Source organism: Chiloscyllium punctatum, chromosome 3, assembly GCF_047496795.1.
Source record: "Chiloscyllium punctatum isolate Juve2018m chromosome 3, sChiPun1.3, whole genome shotgun sequence".
NCBI classification, from domain to species: domain Eukaryota; kingdom Metazoa; phylum Chordata; class Chondrichthyes; order Orectolobiformes; family Hemiscylliidae; genus Chiloscyllium; species Chiloscyllium punctatum.
Window position 1 is genome coordinate 16,500,128 of NC_092741.1, and position 13,678 is coordinate 16,513,805.

Consider the following 13,678-nt stretch of genomic DNA (forward strand, 5'->3'; position numbering starts at 1 on the left):
GGATTCCCTCCAACAACTTGCCCACCAATGACGTCAGGTTCATGGGTCTATAGTTCCCTGGCTTCTCCTTACTACCTTTCTGAAATAATGGTACTATTATAATATAACATAATATAATGACATAATGATTGGTGGAGTAGCAGAAAGCATAAGGGACTGTCAGAGAATACAGGAGGATATAGATAGACTGGAGAGTTGGGCAGAAAAGTGGCAGATGGCTTTCAATCCAGACAAATGTGAGGTGATGCATTTAGGCAAGTCTAATTCTAGAGCGAATTATGCAATGAATGGAAGAGTCTTGGGAAAGGTTGATGGGCAGAGAGATCTGGGAGTGCAGGTCCATTGTACCCTGAAGGTTGCTGCACAGGTGGATAGAGTGGTCAAGAAGGCAAATAGTATGCTTGCCTTCATGGGACAGGGTAGTGACAAGTCATGTTAAAATTGTACAAGATATTGGTTTGGCTGCATTTAGAACAGTGTGTACAGTTCTGGTCGCCACATTACCAAAAGGATGTGGACGCTTTAGAGAGGGTTAAAAATGTGTTGCTTTGGAGAGGGTGCAGAGAAGGTTTACAAGGATGTTGCCTGGTATGGAAGGTGTGATCTATGAAGAGAGGTTGAGTAAGTTAGGTTTACTTACACTAGAAAAAAATGAGATTGAGGCGGGACCTAATTGAGATTTACAAAATCATGAAGGGTATAGACAGGGTGGATAGAGACAAGCTTTTTCCCAGGGTGAAGGATTCAATAACGAGAGGTCATGCTTTCAAGATGAGAGGTGGAAAGTTTAAAAGGGGATGCACGTGGCAAGTACTTCACACAGAGGGTGGTGGGTATTTGGAATGCGTTGCCAGCGGAGCTGGTAGAGGCAGGCACGGTAGATTCATTTAAGATGCATCGAGACAGATGCATGAGTAAGTGGGAAGCAGAGGGATACAAATGCTTAGGAATTGACCGTCAAGTTTAGACAGTACATTTGGATCGGTTCAGGCTTGGAGGGCCGAAGGGCCTGTTCCTGGGCTGTAAATTTTCTTTGTTCTTTCTTTGTTAGCCAACCTCCAGTCTTCTGGCACATTACCTGTGACTATCGATGATACAAATATGTCAGCAAGGGGCCCAGCAATCACTTCCCATCTTTCCACAGAGTTCTAGAGTACACCTGATCAGGTCCTGGGGATTTATCCACTTTTATGCATTTCAAAGCATCCAGTTCTTCCTCCTCCTTAATATGGACATTTTTCAAGATGTCACCATCTATTTCCCAACATTCTATATCTTCCATGTCCTCCACAGTAAACACTGATGCAAAATACTCATTTAGTATCTCCCCCATCTCATGCAGCTCCACACAATGGCCACCTTGCTGATGTTTGAGGGGCCCTATTCGCTCTCCAGTTACCCTTTTGTCCTTAATGTATTTGTAAAGACCCTTTGGATTCTCTTTAACCCTATTTTCCAAAGCTATCTCAAGTCCCTTTTTTTTGCCCTCCTGATTTCCCTATTAAGTATCCTCCTACTTCCTTTATACTCTTCTAATGATTCTCTCAATCTTTGCTGTCAATACCTGACATATGTTTCCTTTTTCTTAACCGAAACCTCAATTTTTCCAGTCGTCCAGCATTCCCTACACCTACCAGCCTTTCCTCTCACCCTTATAGGAATACACTGTTTCTGGATTCTCGTTATCTCATTTCTGAAGGCTTCCCATTTTCCAGCCGTCCCTTTACGTGTGAACATCTGCCCCCAGTCAGCTTTTGAAAGTTCTTGCCTGATACCATCAAAATTAGTCTTCCTCCAATGTAGAACTTCAACTGTGAGATCTAGTCTATCCTTTTCCATCACGATTTTGAAACTAAGAGAAATTTTGGTCGCTGGCCCCAAAGTGTTCCCCCACTGCCACCTCAGTTACCTGCCCTGCCCTTATTCCCCAAGAATAGGTCAAGTTTTGCACCTTCTCTAGTTAGTACATCAACATACTGACTCAGAACATTTTCTTGTACAGTCTTAACAAACTCCTCTCCATCGAAATGCTTAACACGATGGCAGTCCCAGACTGTGTTTGGAAAGTTAAAATCCTCTTCCATAACCACCTTATTATTTTTACAGATAATTGAAATCCCCTTACAAATTTGTTTCTCAATTTCCCGCTGACTATTAGGGGTTTATAATACAATCCCAACAAGGTAACCATCCCTTTCTTATTTCTCAGTTCCACCCAAGTAACTACCCTGGATGTATTTCCAGGAATATCCTCCCTCAGCACAACTGTAATGCTATCCCTTATCAAAAACTTCACTCCCCCTTCTCTCTTGCCTCCCTTTCTATCATTCCTATAGTGTTTGTATTCTGGAACATTAAGCTGCCAGTCCTGTCCATCCCTGTGCCATGTTTCTGCAATTGTTATGATATCCCAGTCCCATGTTGCTAACTATGCCCTGAGTTCATCTGCCTTCCTTGTTATGCATCTTGCATTGAAATAAATGCAGTTTAATTTTTCAGTCCTACCTTGTTCTCTGCTTTGTTCCTGCCTGCCCTGACTGTATGACTTGCTCCTTTTCTCCACTGTACCAGTCTCAGATTGATCTCTTCCCTCACTATCTCCCTCAGTCCCACCCCCCCTTCCCCCTTTACTGGTTTAAATCTTCCTGAGGAGCTCTAACAAATCTCCCTGCCAGTATATTAGTCCCCTTCCAATTCAGGCGCAATCCATCCTTCTTGTACAAGTCACTTCTATCCCAGAAGAGATTCCAATGATCCAAAACTGTGAATTCTTTTCCCATACACCAGCTCCTCAGCCACGCATTCATCTGCTCTATCCTTCTATTCCTACCCTCATTAGCTCATAGTACCGTGAGTATTGCTGATAGTACTACCCTCGAGGATCAATATGAACATAAGCCAGTACCAATGAAAAATATTGCCAACTTCATTAGAAACAAAATTACAACAACCTTTAACACTAAACACACAATCTCAAATCCTATTTGGCTCCTAAGGTTACAATAATTCCCGAGTTTCTTGGAGATTTACACAATTGCTCTCCCTCTCTGGGTGTGTGAAGCTGCTTTCTTCCTCTCTCTCTCTCTCTCTCTCTCTCTCTGGTTGGTCAGTTGGTCTTTGCCTCTTGCCATGTTGGTCTCCTCAGAAGGCCTCCAGAAGATTCCAAGAGCAAAGTCTGTAGGTGAAGCCTGTTTTTATATCTTTTAGATGGTTTTCTGGAACTTTCTATTGTTCTGGCCAATCAGGGAGATACGCTTGATAGTTGGAAACAGAGTCAATCATTTGGATGTTTTGCTGATGTTAGTTTATTTTTTTGTAGAAGGGCCGGCACTGTACCGTGCTGTCAGGGCCCTCCTCTGCTCAGTAGATAAGTTGGAGGGAGTATGTCTGTTCTGCATAAATATTGCCTTTTACATTAGCAAATGTCATTAGTACCTGACTGCTGTGTTTGCTCTGTGTCTGGTGTGTGGACTTTGTGATTTAAGAACTTTATTTTGCCAATGTACCCAGCATCCCTTGCTGTTTGACCAAGTTCGCAATCTATCTTCATTTTAGCAGCCAGGAGGATGCTGAAGCCATAAACAAACGCGTAGACCTGGATGCCATTAATCAACCCCTCAGAAAACAAACAGGAAATGACATCACCACAAACCCCAGTAACCCCATCCAGGAGAAAGATATAAATAGAAAGCAGGAGACAACAGCTTCGCTTCACTTGGATGTCGCCTCTGATGATTTTACCTAGCCAGGTAATGAAACATCTGGATATCAAACCTACAGCTCAGCAAGCAAACCTACACCCTACACCTGTACACAATGTATTAATCTAGAATACCGTGAATATTTCTGATCTCTTTAAGAGAAAGGTATACACTTATACCCACCTTCCAGTAATACAAAGACTGTTCATGAGGCAAATTATGTATATCTACCCATATTTGACCAATTCCATCAAAGAGGTAAAAACAATGACTGCAGATGCTGGAAAGCAAATACTGGATTAGTAGTGCTGGAAGAGCACAGCAGTTCAGGCAGCATCCAACGAGCAGCGAAATCGACGTTTCGGGCAAAAGCCAGATGAAGGGCTTTTGCCCGAAACGTCGATTTCGCTGCTCGTTGGATGCTGCCTGAACTGCTGTGCTCTTCCAGCACCACGAATCCAATTCCATCAAAGTCCCATTTTAGGAATTCTGGGATCCTGTTTATAAACACTGCCCTCTACTGGCAGTTAATAATTTTAGCTCCAACTAAGAATACTGTACAGCATTTATTCTCAGTTGAAAATTATTCAGCTGAATTAACGTCAGCAGGAAGCATTTCATTCCCATTTACACTCACTGTTCCCACTGGCTCATTTGTTCAATGCTTCGAATCAATGGCTTTATCCAAGTTTCTCACTTCATTGGCCTTGGAATTCTGATCAGGAGTCAGTCATTGTCACCGACACACTTCCCCCATTCCCCCTGACCTGACACCATCCCCATAATGACCGTGTCAGACCGGACAGATCCCCACAACCTGACACCCATGACCTGGATTGACCCAAAACTCCCTCACTTTCCCACCAACCCCAGGAGTCTACAGATCCCTCATCACTGACCCACTACTCCCCTTCTCCCCAAACACAACCCCATTGAAACGGTCACCTCCCCCCATCCCATCACCAGCAAAACAACAACCCCTCCCTTTCACGAGACTTGGTAACCCCTTTGACCCAAAATGGCTCCTGGTCCTGCCAATGGGATTGGAACTACAACCACCTGCATCACCCATCGCCACCCAACACCCACCCAGCCCCTCCCTCACTGACCTGAGACCCCACCCAAAGTGACCCAGGTAGTACTGACCCCTCCTTCCAGACCTGGTAGCACCACACCCCATCCCTAAAGCCTCTGGAGCTGACACTGCCCCTTCAACACATAGAATCATAGAGTCATACAGCATAGAAACAGACCCTTTGTTCCAACTATAATCCCAAACTAACCAGTCCCACCTGCCTGCTCCTGACCCATATTCCTCCCAACCTTTCCTGTTCGTGTACTTATCCAAATGTCTTTTAGACACTGTAATTGTTCCCACATCCACCACTTCCTCTGGAAGTTCATTCCACACACACAAACCACCCTCTATGTGAAAAGGTTTTTAAAACTCTCTCCTCTAACTTTAAAAATGTTTCTCCTTGTCTTGAAATCCTCCATTATCGGGAAAAGACAACTATCTATTCCTCTCATTATTTTCTAAAGGTCTATCAGATCACTGCTCAACCTTCTACGCTTCAGTGAAAAACATTCCAGTTTATCTCACCTTTCAGTATAACTCAAACCGTCCATACCCAGCAACATCCTGGTAAATATCTTCTGAGCCCTCTCCAACTTGATAATACCCTTCCTCTAACAGGGCAAACAGAACTGGTCACAGTTTTCCAGAAGAGGTCTCACCAATGTCCTGCACAACCTCAACATGAGGTTCCCAACTCCTAGACTCAAAGCACTGAGCAATGAAGGCAAGCGTGCCAAATGCCTATTTAACCACCCTCTCCATATATGAAGCAAATTCAAAGAATTATGCACCTGCAGCTGTAGTCCCTCTGCTCTACAACACTACCCAAGGCCCGACCAATTGAATTGAATAAGCCCTACCCTTGTTTGTTGTACCAAAATGCAATGCCTCGCATTTATCCAAATTGAACTCCATCTGCCATTTTTCAGCACATTGGCCCATTTAATCAAGATCTCTTTGTGATCTTAGAATACCTTCTTCACTGTCTGCTATGTCACTACTAACCATGCCTTCTACATGCTCATCCAAATCATTTCTATAAATGACAAACAAAAGAGGACCCACAACCAATCCTGTGGCAACACCGCTGGTCACAGGCCTCCAGTCTGAAAAGCATTACTCTCCACCATTACTCTCTGTGTCCTGCCATTAAGCCAATTCAGTATCCAATTGGCAAGCCAATTGGCAATCCCATGTGACCTAACTTTACTCATTAATCTACCATGGAGAAGCTTGTCATACGCTTTACTAAAACCCAAATAAACAACGTTTAACACTCTGTCATCATCAATCATGAAAATACTCAACCAAGTTTGTGAGACACGATTTTCTTCACACACTATGCCAACTATCTTTAATCAATTTGTGCCTCTCTAAATGTCCATAAATCCTATCTTTTATAATCACTCCCAACAATTTACCCACAACCACAGTCAGACTCACAGGTCTATGATTCCACAGTTTCTCTTTAAAACCTTTCTTAACCCAAGGTACAACATCAGCCACTCTCCAGTCATCAGGCACCTTAATACTCTCTGAGTGAAGAGACTACCCCAATTTCTGTCCTAAATCTATCACTCCTCAATTTAGAGCTATGTCCCCTCATGTTAGTCTTCACCATCCAAAGAAACAGGCTCTCCCTGTCCACCCTGTCTAACCCTCTGATTATCTTATACGTCTTGATTAAGTCACCTCTCAACCTTCTTCTCTCCAATGAAAGCAGCCTCAGTTCCCTCGAACCTTCCTCATAAAACCTTCCCTCCATCCCAGACAACATCCTAGTAAATCTCCTCTGAACCCTTTCCAAAGCTTCCACATCCTTCCTATGATGTGGTGACCAGAACTACACGCAATACTCCAAGTGCAGCCTTACCAGTGGCTTGTACAGTGAAGCATGACCCCATGGCTCTGAAACTCAATCCCCCTACCAATAAATACCAATACACCATATGCCTTCTTAACAACCCTATCAACCTGGATGGCAACTTTGCGGGATTTATGCACCTGGACACCGAGATCTCTCTGTTTATCTACACTGCCAAGAATTTTACCATAAGCCCAGCACTGTATTCCTACTACTTCTTCCAAAGTGAAGTACTTCACACTTTTCTGCATTTAACTCCATTTGCCACTTCTCAGCCCAACACTGCATGTTATCTGTGTCCCTCAGTAACCCATAACATCCTTCGGTACGATCCACATCTCTGTCTACCCTCATGTTGTCTGCAAATTTATGAACCCATCCTTCTACACTCTCCTCCAGACCATTTATAAAAATGACAAACAGCAGTGGCCCCAAAACAGATCCTTGTGGCACACCACCGGTAACTGATCTCCAGAATAAACATTTCCCATCAATCATCACCCTCTGTCTTATTTCAGCGAGTCAACTTCTGATCCAAACCGCTAAATCACCTTCAATCCTGACACTTCGTATTTTGTGCAATAGCCTACCGTGTAGAACCTTATCAAAGCCTTACTGAAGTCCATATACACCACATCAACCACCTTACCTTCATCCACCTGTGCCACTTTCTTGAAGAATTCAATAAGGTTAGTGAGGCACGACCTACCCTTCACAAACCTAATCAAATTAATCCTTTCCAGATGACTATAAATCCTATCTCTTTTAATCTTTTCCAACATCTTACCCACCACCGAAGTAAGGCTCACTGGCCTATAATTACCAGGGTTGTCCCGACTCCCCTTCTTAAACAAGGGAACAGCATTTGCTATCCTCCAATCTTCGGGCACTACTCCTGAAGACAATGATGACATAAAGATCAAAGCCAAAGGCTCAGCATTCTCCTCCCTGGCTTCCCAGAGAATGTGAGGATAAATCCCATCCAGCCCAGGGATCTTGTCTATTTTCAGATTTTCCAAAATTGCTAAAACATCCTCCTTGTCATCCGCAATCCCATCTAATCTTGTAGCCTATATCCCCATGTTCTCATTAACATTGCCCTTTCCAATGTGGATACTGTCAAAACATATTCATTATGTGCTTCCACTATGTCCTCATATTCCACACACAACTTCCCACTACTATCTTTGATTGGCCATAATCTTACTCTAGTCATTCCTTTATTCTTGATATACCTATAGAAGGCCTTAGGGTTTTCCTTGATCCTATCTGCCTTGATCCTATCTTCTCATGTTCCCTCCTGGCTCTTCTTAGCCCTTTCTTTAGATCTGTTCTGGCTAACTTGTAACTCTCAAGCCCCCTGACCGAGCCTTCTCGCCTCATCCTCACATAAGCTGCTTTCTTCCTCTTGACAAGAGATTCAACTTCATTGATAAATCATGGCTCCCTCTCTCAACAACTACCAGACCTCCAGACCTTTAGCACTGTGGTAGCCCCCATCAATGTTTGGAAAATTAAAATTCCCCATTATTACAACCTTATTGTGCATATTATATATATATATATATGAGATCTCCCTATATATTTGTTTTTCATTTTCTCTCTGAATTAGATTAGATTAGATTACTTTTCAGTGTGGAAACAGGCCCTTCGGCCCAACAAGTCCACACCAACCCGCCGAAGCGCAACCCACCCATACCCCTACATTTACCCCTTACCTAACACTATGGGCAATTTAGCATGGCCAATTCACCTGACCTGCACATCTTTGGACTGTGGGAGGAAACCGGAGCACCCGGAGGAAACCCACGCAGACACGGGGAGAACGTGCAAACTCCACACAGTCAGTCGCCTGAGGTGAGAAATGAACCCGGATCTCTGGCGCTGTGAGGCAGCAGTGCTAACCGCTGTGCCACCGTGCCCCCCACTACCCACTCTTAATATTGGGGGGCCTACAGTACAATCCCATCAAAGTGATCTTTCCATTTTTATTTTCAATTTCTGCCCATATATTTTCACTTGATGATTTTTCAGAAATATCTTCCCCAGTCCCATGTTATTGATGGTTATGTCTGCGAGAAGTGGGTTTGGTTGTGAATCCTATCAGATCGTATGGATCAGTTGTAGCAGCAGTTAGAGGCAATGAGGAATTTACAGGAGTTAGAGGTGTGATGGATGGCAGTTAAAGGAAGGGAGAAAAAAACCGCAGATACAGTCAGGTAGATGGGTTACCTCCAAGAAAGGTAGGAGAAGGAGGGAGGTAGTGCAGGAGTCTCCTTTAGCTTGTCCTATCTCAAACATGTATGCTGTTGTTGAAAAGGTCAGGGGTGACAGACTCTCAGTAGCATGAACAGCCAGGTTTCTGGTACTGAGACTGGCTCGCATGTAATGAGGGGTACGTCAGGTTCCAAGTGATTGATTGTGATCGGGGACACTCCAGTCAGAGGCATAGCCAGACGTTTCTGTAGCCAAGATAGAGACATCAGTTGCCTCCCTGGTGCCAGGATCAAGGATATCTCAGAGAAGGGGCAGAATATTCTCAAAGGAGAGAGAGAGAGAAAGAGACCAGTAGGAGGTCATTGTACACATTGGGAATAACGACATAGGAAGACAAATAGATGAGATTCTGAGAAGAGAATACAGGAAGTTAGGCAGGAATTTAAAATGTAGGTCCTTGAGGGTAGTAATATCTGGATACTCCTGGTGCCACAACCTCGTGAAAGAAGGAATAGCGTGACTGAGGAACTGGTGCAGGGGAGAAGGGTTCACATTTTTGGATCATTGTAACTTTTTCTGGGAAAAAGGTTACTGTTCGAAGGACAGATTGCACCTGAATTAGAAGGGGACTAATATATTGGCAGGGAGACTTGCAAAACATGACCTACTCTTGGGAAATAAGGCAGGGCAGGTAACTGAGGTGCCAGTGGGGTAGCGTTTTGATTTACTTTGACTTATTCATTATCACATGTACCTAAGTACAGTGAAACGCTTTAAGTACAAGCAATACAGACAGATTATAGTGTTAAAAAAATACTTGAATCGAAGCATACAGGTTAAATGACACAGGGCGTACACCAGGCAAGATTACCATTAGCAAGCTCAGCATGATTTGAAGTTAGAGATTCCATTCATCAGTCTAATAACAGCAGTGCAGATGATGTTCCTGATCCAGTTGGAGCCTGTGTTTAAGCTTCTGTATCTTCTGCCTGATGGAGGAGGTTGTAGGAGAGCATTGCTGGGGTATGATTGGTCTTTGATGATGTTGGAAGCCTTTCCGTGGCAACGAGCTGTGTAAATGGATGGAAGATTGGCTTCCATTTTAGGGCCAGTGGACCATAATCCTATCAGTTTTAAAACACTGATGGAAAAGAATAAAGTGGATTTAAAAGAATTGGAGGAAGGCCAATTTTGATGGCATTGAGCAAGTACTTTTAAAAGTTGATTGGAAGCGGATGTTTGCAGGTAAAGTGGCTGGAAAATAGAAATCCTTCAAAAATGAGTAAACAAAGGTCCAGAGACAGTATGTTCCTGTTGGGGTGAAGGGCAAGGCTGGTAGGTGCAGGGAATGCTGGATAACTAGAGAAATTGAGGCTCTGGTCAAGAAAAGAAGGAAACATATGTCAGGTAAAGACAGCAGGGATTGAGTGAATCCCTAGGGGAGTATAAAGGCAGTGGAACTATACACAAGAGGTCAATCAGGAGGGCAAAAAAAGGGTTTGAGATAGCAAATAGGGTAAAGGAGAATCCAAAGGGATTCTATAAACACACTTGATGGTAAGGTACTAGGGAGTGTTGGTGAACAAAGAGACCTTGGAGTGCAGGTTCATAATTCCTTAAAAGTGAAGTTGCAGGTCGATAGGATAGTGAAGAAGGTGTTTGCTATGCTTGCTTTTCTTGGTCAGTGCATTGAGAACAGGAGTTGGGAAGTCATGTTGTGGCTGCACAGGAATTGGTTCGGCCACTATTGGAATGTTGCATGCAATTCTGGTCTCCCTGCGATAGGAACGATTGTGTGAAACTTAAACAGGTTCAGAAAAGATTTACAAGGATGTTGCCAGTGTTGGAGGCTTTGAGCTATAGGGAGAAGCTGACTAGGCTAGGGCTGTTTTTCCTGGAGCGTCAGTGGCTGAGGGATGACCTTAGAGAGGTTTATAAAATCATGAGGGGCATGGTTGGGTGAATAGCCATGGTCTTTTACTGGAGTCAAAAACAGAGGGCATAGGTTTAAGGTGAGAGGAGGAAGATTTAAAAAGGACCTGAGAGGCAACTTTTTCACACACAGTGGTGCATGTGTGGAATGAGCTGCCAAAGGAAGTGGTGGAGGCTGGTACAATTACAGCAATTAAAAGGCATCGGGATGGGTATATAAATAGGAGAGGTTTAGAGGGTGTTCTGGACGCGGTGTCTTGCAAAATTCAACTACATCCTTGTGTAGTCCAGGCCAGTAAAAATATCTTAGCCTGTGTTTTCTTAACCCCAAATGGCGTCCAAGTGGTAGCTTATGCGCCACTCACAGCATTTTCTTTCTATACCCTGCTGGCAAAACAATTTGATGAATCTCTGCCCACTTCTCATCTGCTTGAATGTGTGATGGTCTGCATTTCCTTCATTAAGACATCATTTGTTTACAGAGGAGAATTTGTGGTGGGAGTACTGGACAAACTCTCAGCTCCAGGAATACAATTTGTCCTTGCAACTGACATAACTGATTCACCGGTAGGTGTGCTGCATACTCTCGTTACCGGTGTTACAAATGTTACCGGTGAATCAGTTATGTCAGTTGCAAGGACAAATTGTATTCCTGGAGCTGAGAGTTTGTCCAGTACTCCTACCACAAATTCTCCACTCTTCTCTGGACTCTCTAGCCTCACTTTACATAACTGACACGGTGATGCATTCATTCTCCTCTGTAAATGTCTTTTGACATAACTGTTTTAAGTTCTCATCTTTCTGCTGTAACTTGATCTGCCCAGCAGGGCTAAAGATACTTGCATGTTTACCTATTTGTTCCTGCTCTGTCCCACTTATCTAATCAAAAAATGTCTCCGATAAAGCTATGTCAGCTTCCTTAGCTGTGCCTTTTGATTTCTCCTGTTTCCAAACATGTGCCTCTGTGACCTCGTTAAGACACAATCTGGGAAAATTTCCAAATAAGTCTCCTGCAGGGCTTCAGTTGCTTGAGTCTCCACTGGTTTTGCAATGAGAGTATGCAGCACACCTACCGGTGAATCAGTTATGTCAGTTGCAAGGACAAATTGTATTCCTGGAGCTGAGAGTTTGTCCAGTACTCCCACCACAAATTCTCCACTCTTCTCTGGACTCTCTAGCCTCACTTTATATAACTGAGCACTTTTACTCTCAGCATGAATTCCTGTAACCAGTCCCTTTTCTGGCAATAGTCTCTCGGGAGTTCATATCTCTTCATCCTTCAGCATGACAGACTGAAAGCATCCTGTGTCCCTTAATATTGTAAGCTCCTGACCGAGTACTCCTGTCCTATGTGAATAAACTTTCCCCTTGCATGTATATTTTTTAAGCAGATCTGGCACTTCCTCCTTAATCAACCCCTGATCATCTTGTCCACTCTGAGGCAGTTGTCTAACTTCCCTTGTGCTTTTTGTTACTAGTCCAACAAAACTCCCAGGCTTGTCAGGTTTTCCTACATCTGGCTTTCTCCTCGCCCACCAACTCTGTGATTTTGTGTGGCCCACTTCATTACAATGAAAACACCAGAGCTTTTATACTTCTTTGTCCCCCTCAAGGGTTTCTTTTTTACCCTGTGGTAAGTTATCCTTATGATCTTCACGGAGATCTACCTTTCCCTTTCCACATGTGGATTTCTTTTTGTCCCAGTTTCTATCCCTCATGGACTGAAATTGATTCTGGAAGCCAAACTGAGTTTTATGAAGCAACTCATAATCATCAGCCACTTCAGCTGCTAACCTTACAATTTTAACTCTCTGCTCTTCCACATGAGTTTGCATTATTTCAGGTAATGAATTTTTCAATTCCTCCAAAATAATTGCCTCTCTCAGGGCACCATCGGTTTGCTCAATATTTAAAGATCTTATCCATTTATTAAAATTACTCTGTTTGATCCTTTCAAACTCAATATAGGTTTGACCAGGGTCCCTCCTTAGATTCCTGAAACGTTGTCTATAGGCTTCTGGTACAAGCTCAGATGCAGTTAAAATGGCTTTTTTCATCTCCTCATAATCCCCAGGTACCTCCTCTGATCGTGATGTGAATACCTCACATGCTCTACCTACATGTTTCATTTGGATCAACAAAACCCACATTGCCACTGGCCATTGCATTTGTTTAGCCACTTTTTCAATTGAGATGAAAAAGGCTTCCACATTCTTCTCATCAAATTTAACCAATGCTTGAACACACTTAAACGTTTTCTCACTAGGCTTCTGACCACCAGGGGCTTGCTCCTCCTCACTCTCTTCCTCACTGAGCCAACCCTCAGCCTTTATCTCCAGCCTTTTTAAGTGTCAGGTTTTGAAGTTCAAATGTTTTCTTTTTTTCTCTCTGTTCTGCTGCTCTCTTTTCTTCCCTCTCTTCTGCTTTTAATCGTAACTCAAACTGTCCTATTTCTGCTGCCTTTCCTTATCTCTTGCCTCTCACTCTGGTTCCTCCAGCAAGTTTAAGTTCTGAGCTACTGCTGTAAATCTCTCTCCTTTCCTCACAGAAGCAGGCAGTTCCAATTCCAGCTTGTCTGCGAATTCCTGCAGCTTGGTCTTATTCACCTCTTGCAAAAACTTACAAAGTCACCACATCCACATTCAGAAAACCTTTGGTGACTGAAAGAGCCATTACTATCCCAAGCTGTGTCTCCCCAACCAAACCACCACCAGGAATAAAGACACTAGCGCCCACCACTCACTGTTTAAAATTCCACAAAGAGCCCCATATCTTATGGACTACACCAGACCACTCAAAACATTCTCAAGTAGGCAGCCCAGACCATAACTTTGCAATTTGTTTTGTTAGGTGTACAGTGAAAGTTACCTCGAGTGAGGTAGCTAG

General features: G+C 43.4%; 2 protein-coding genes across 5 annotated transcripts in view; one reads left to right on the plus strand and one right to left on the minus strand.

Moving 5' to 3' along the window:
* Positions 1-13,678, minus strand: part of yipf3 (Yip1 domain family, member 3) — a 788,655-nt gene that overhangs the window by 111,589 nt on the left and 663,388 nt on the right. The gene's annotated exons all lie outside the window — the stretch shown is intronic.
* The window catches only part of LOC140456037 (EH domain-containing protein 3-like), a 105,815-nt gene that overhangs the window by 79,149 nt on the left and 12,988 nt on the right, over positions 1-13,678 (plus strand). For 2 of the 4 annotated variants that reach the window (XM_072550701.1, XM_072550703.1), the window contains exon 2: positions 3,556-3,749. In XM_072550701.1, coding sequence (XP_072406802.1) covers positions 3,556-3,745 — 190 coding nt within the window. In that variant the 3' untranslated portion in view covers positions 3,746-3,749. Of the gene's footprint in view, positions 1-3,555; positions 3,750-13,678 lie in introns of those variants that run through there. The other 2 variants (XM_072550704.1, XM_072550706.1) reach the window with 2 other exon arrangements.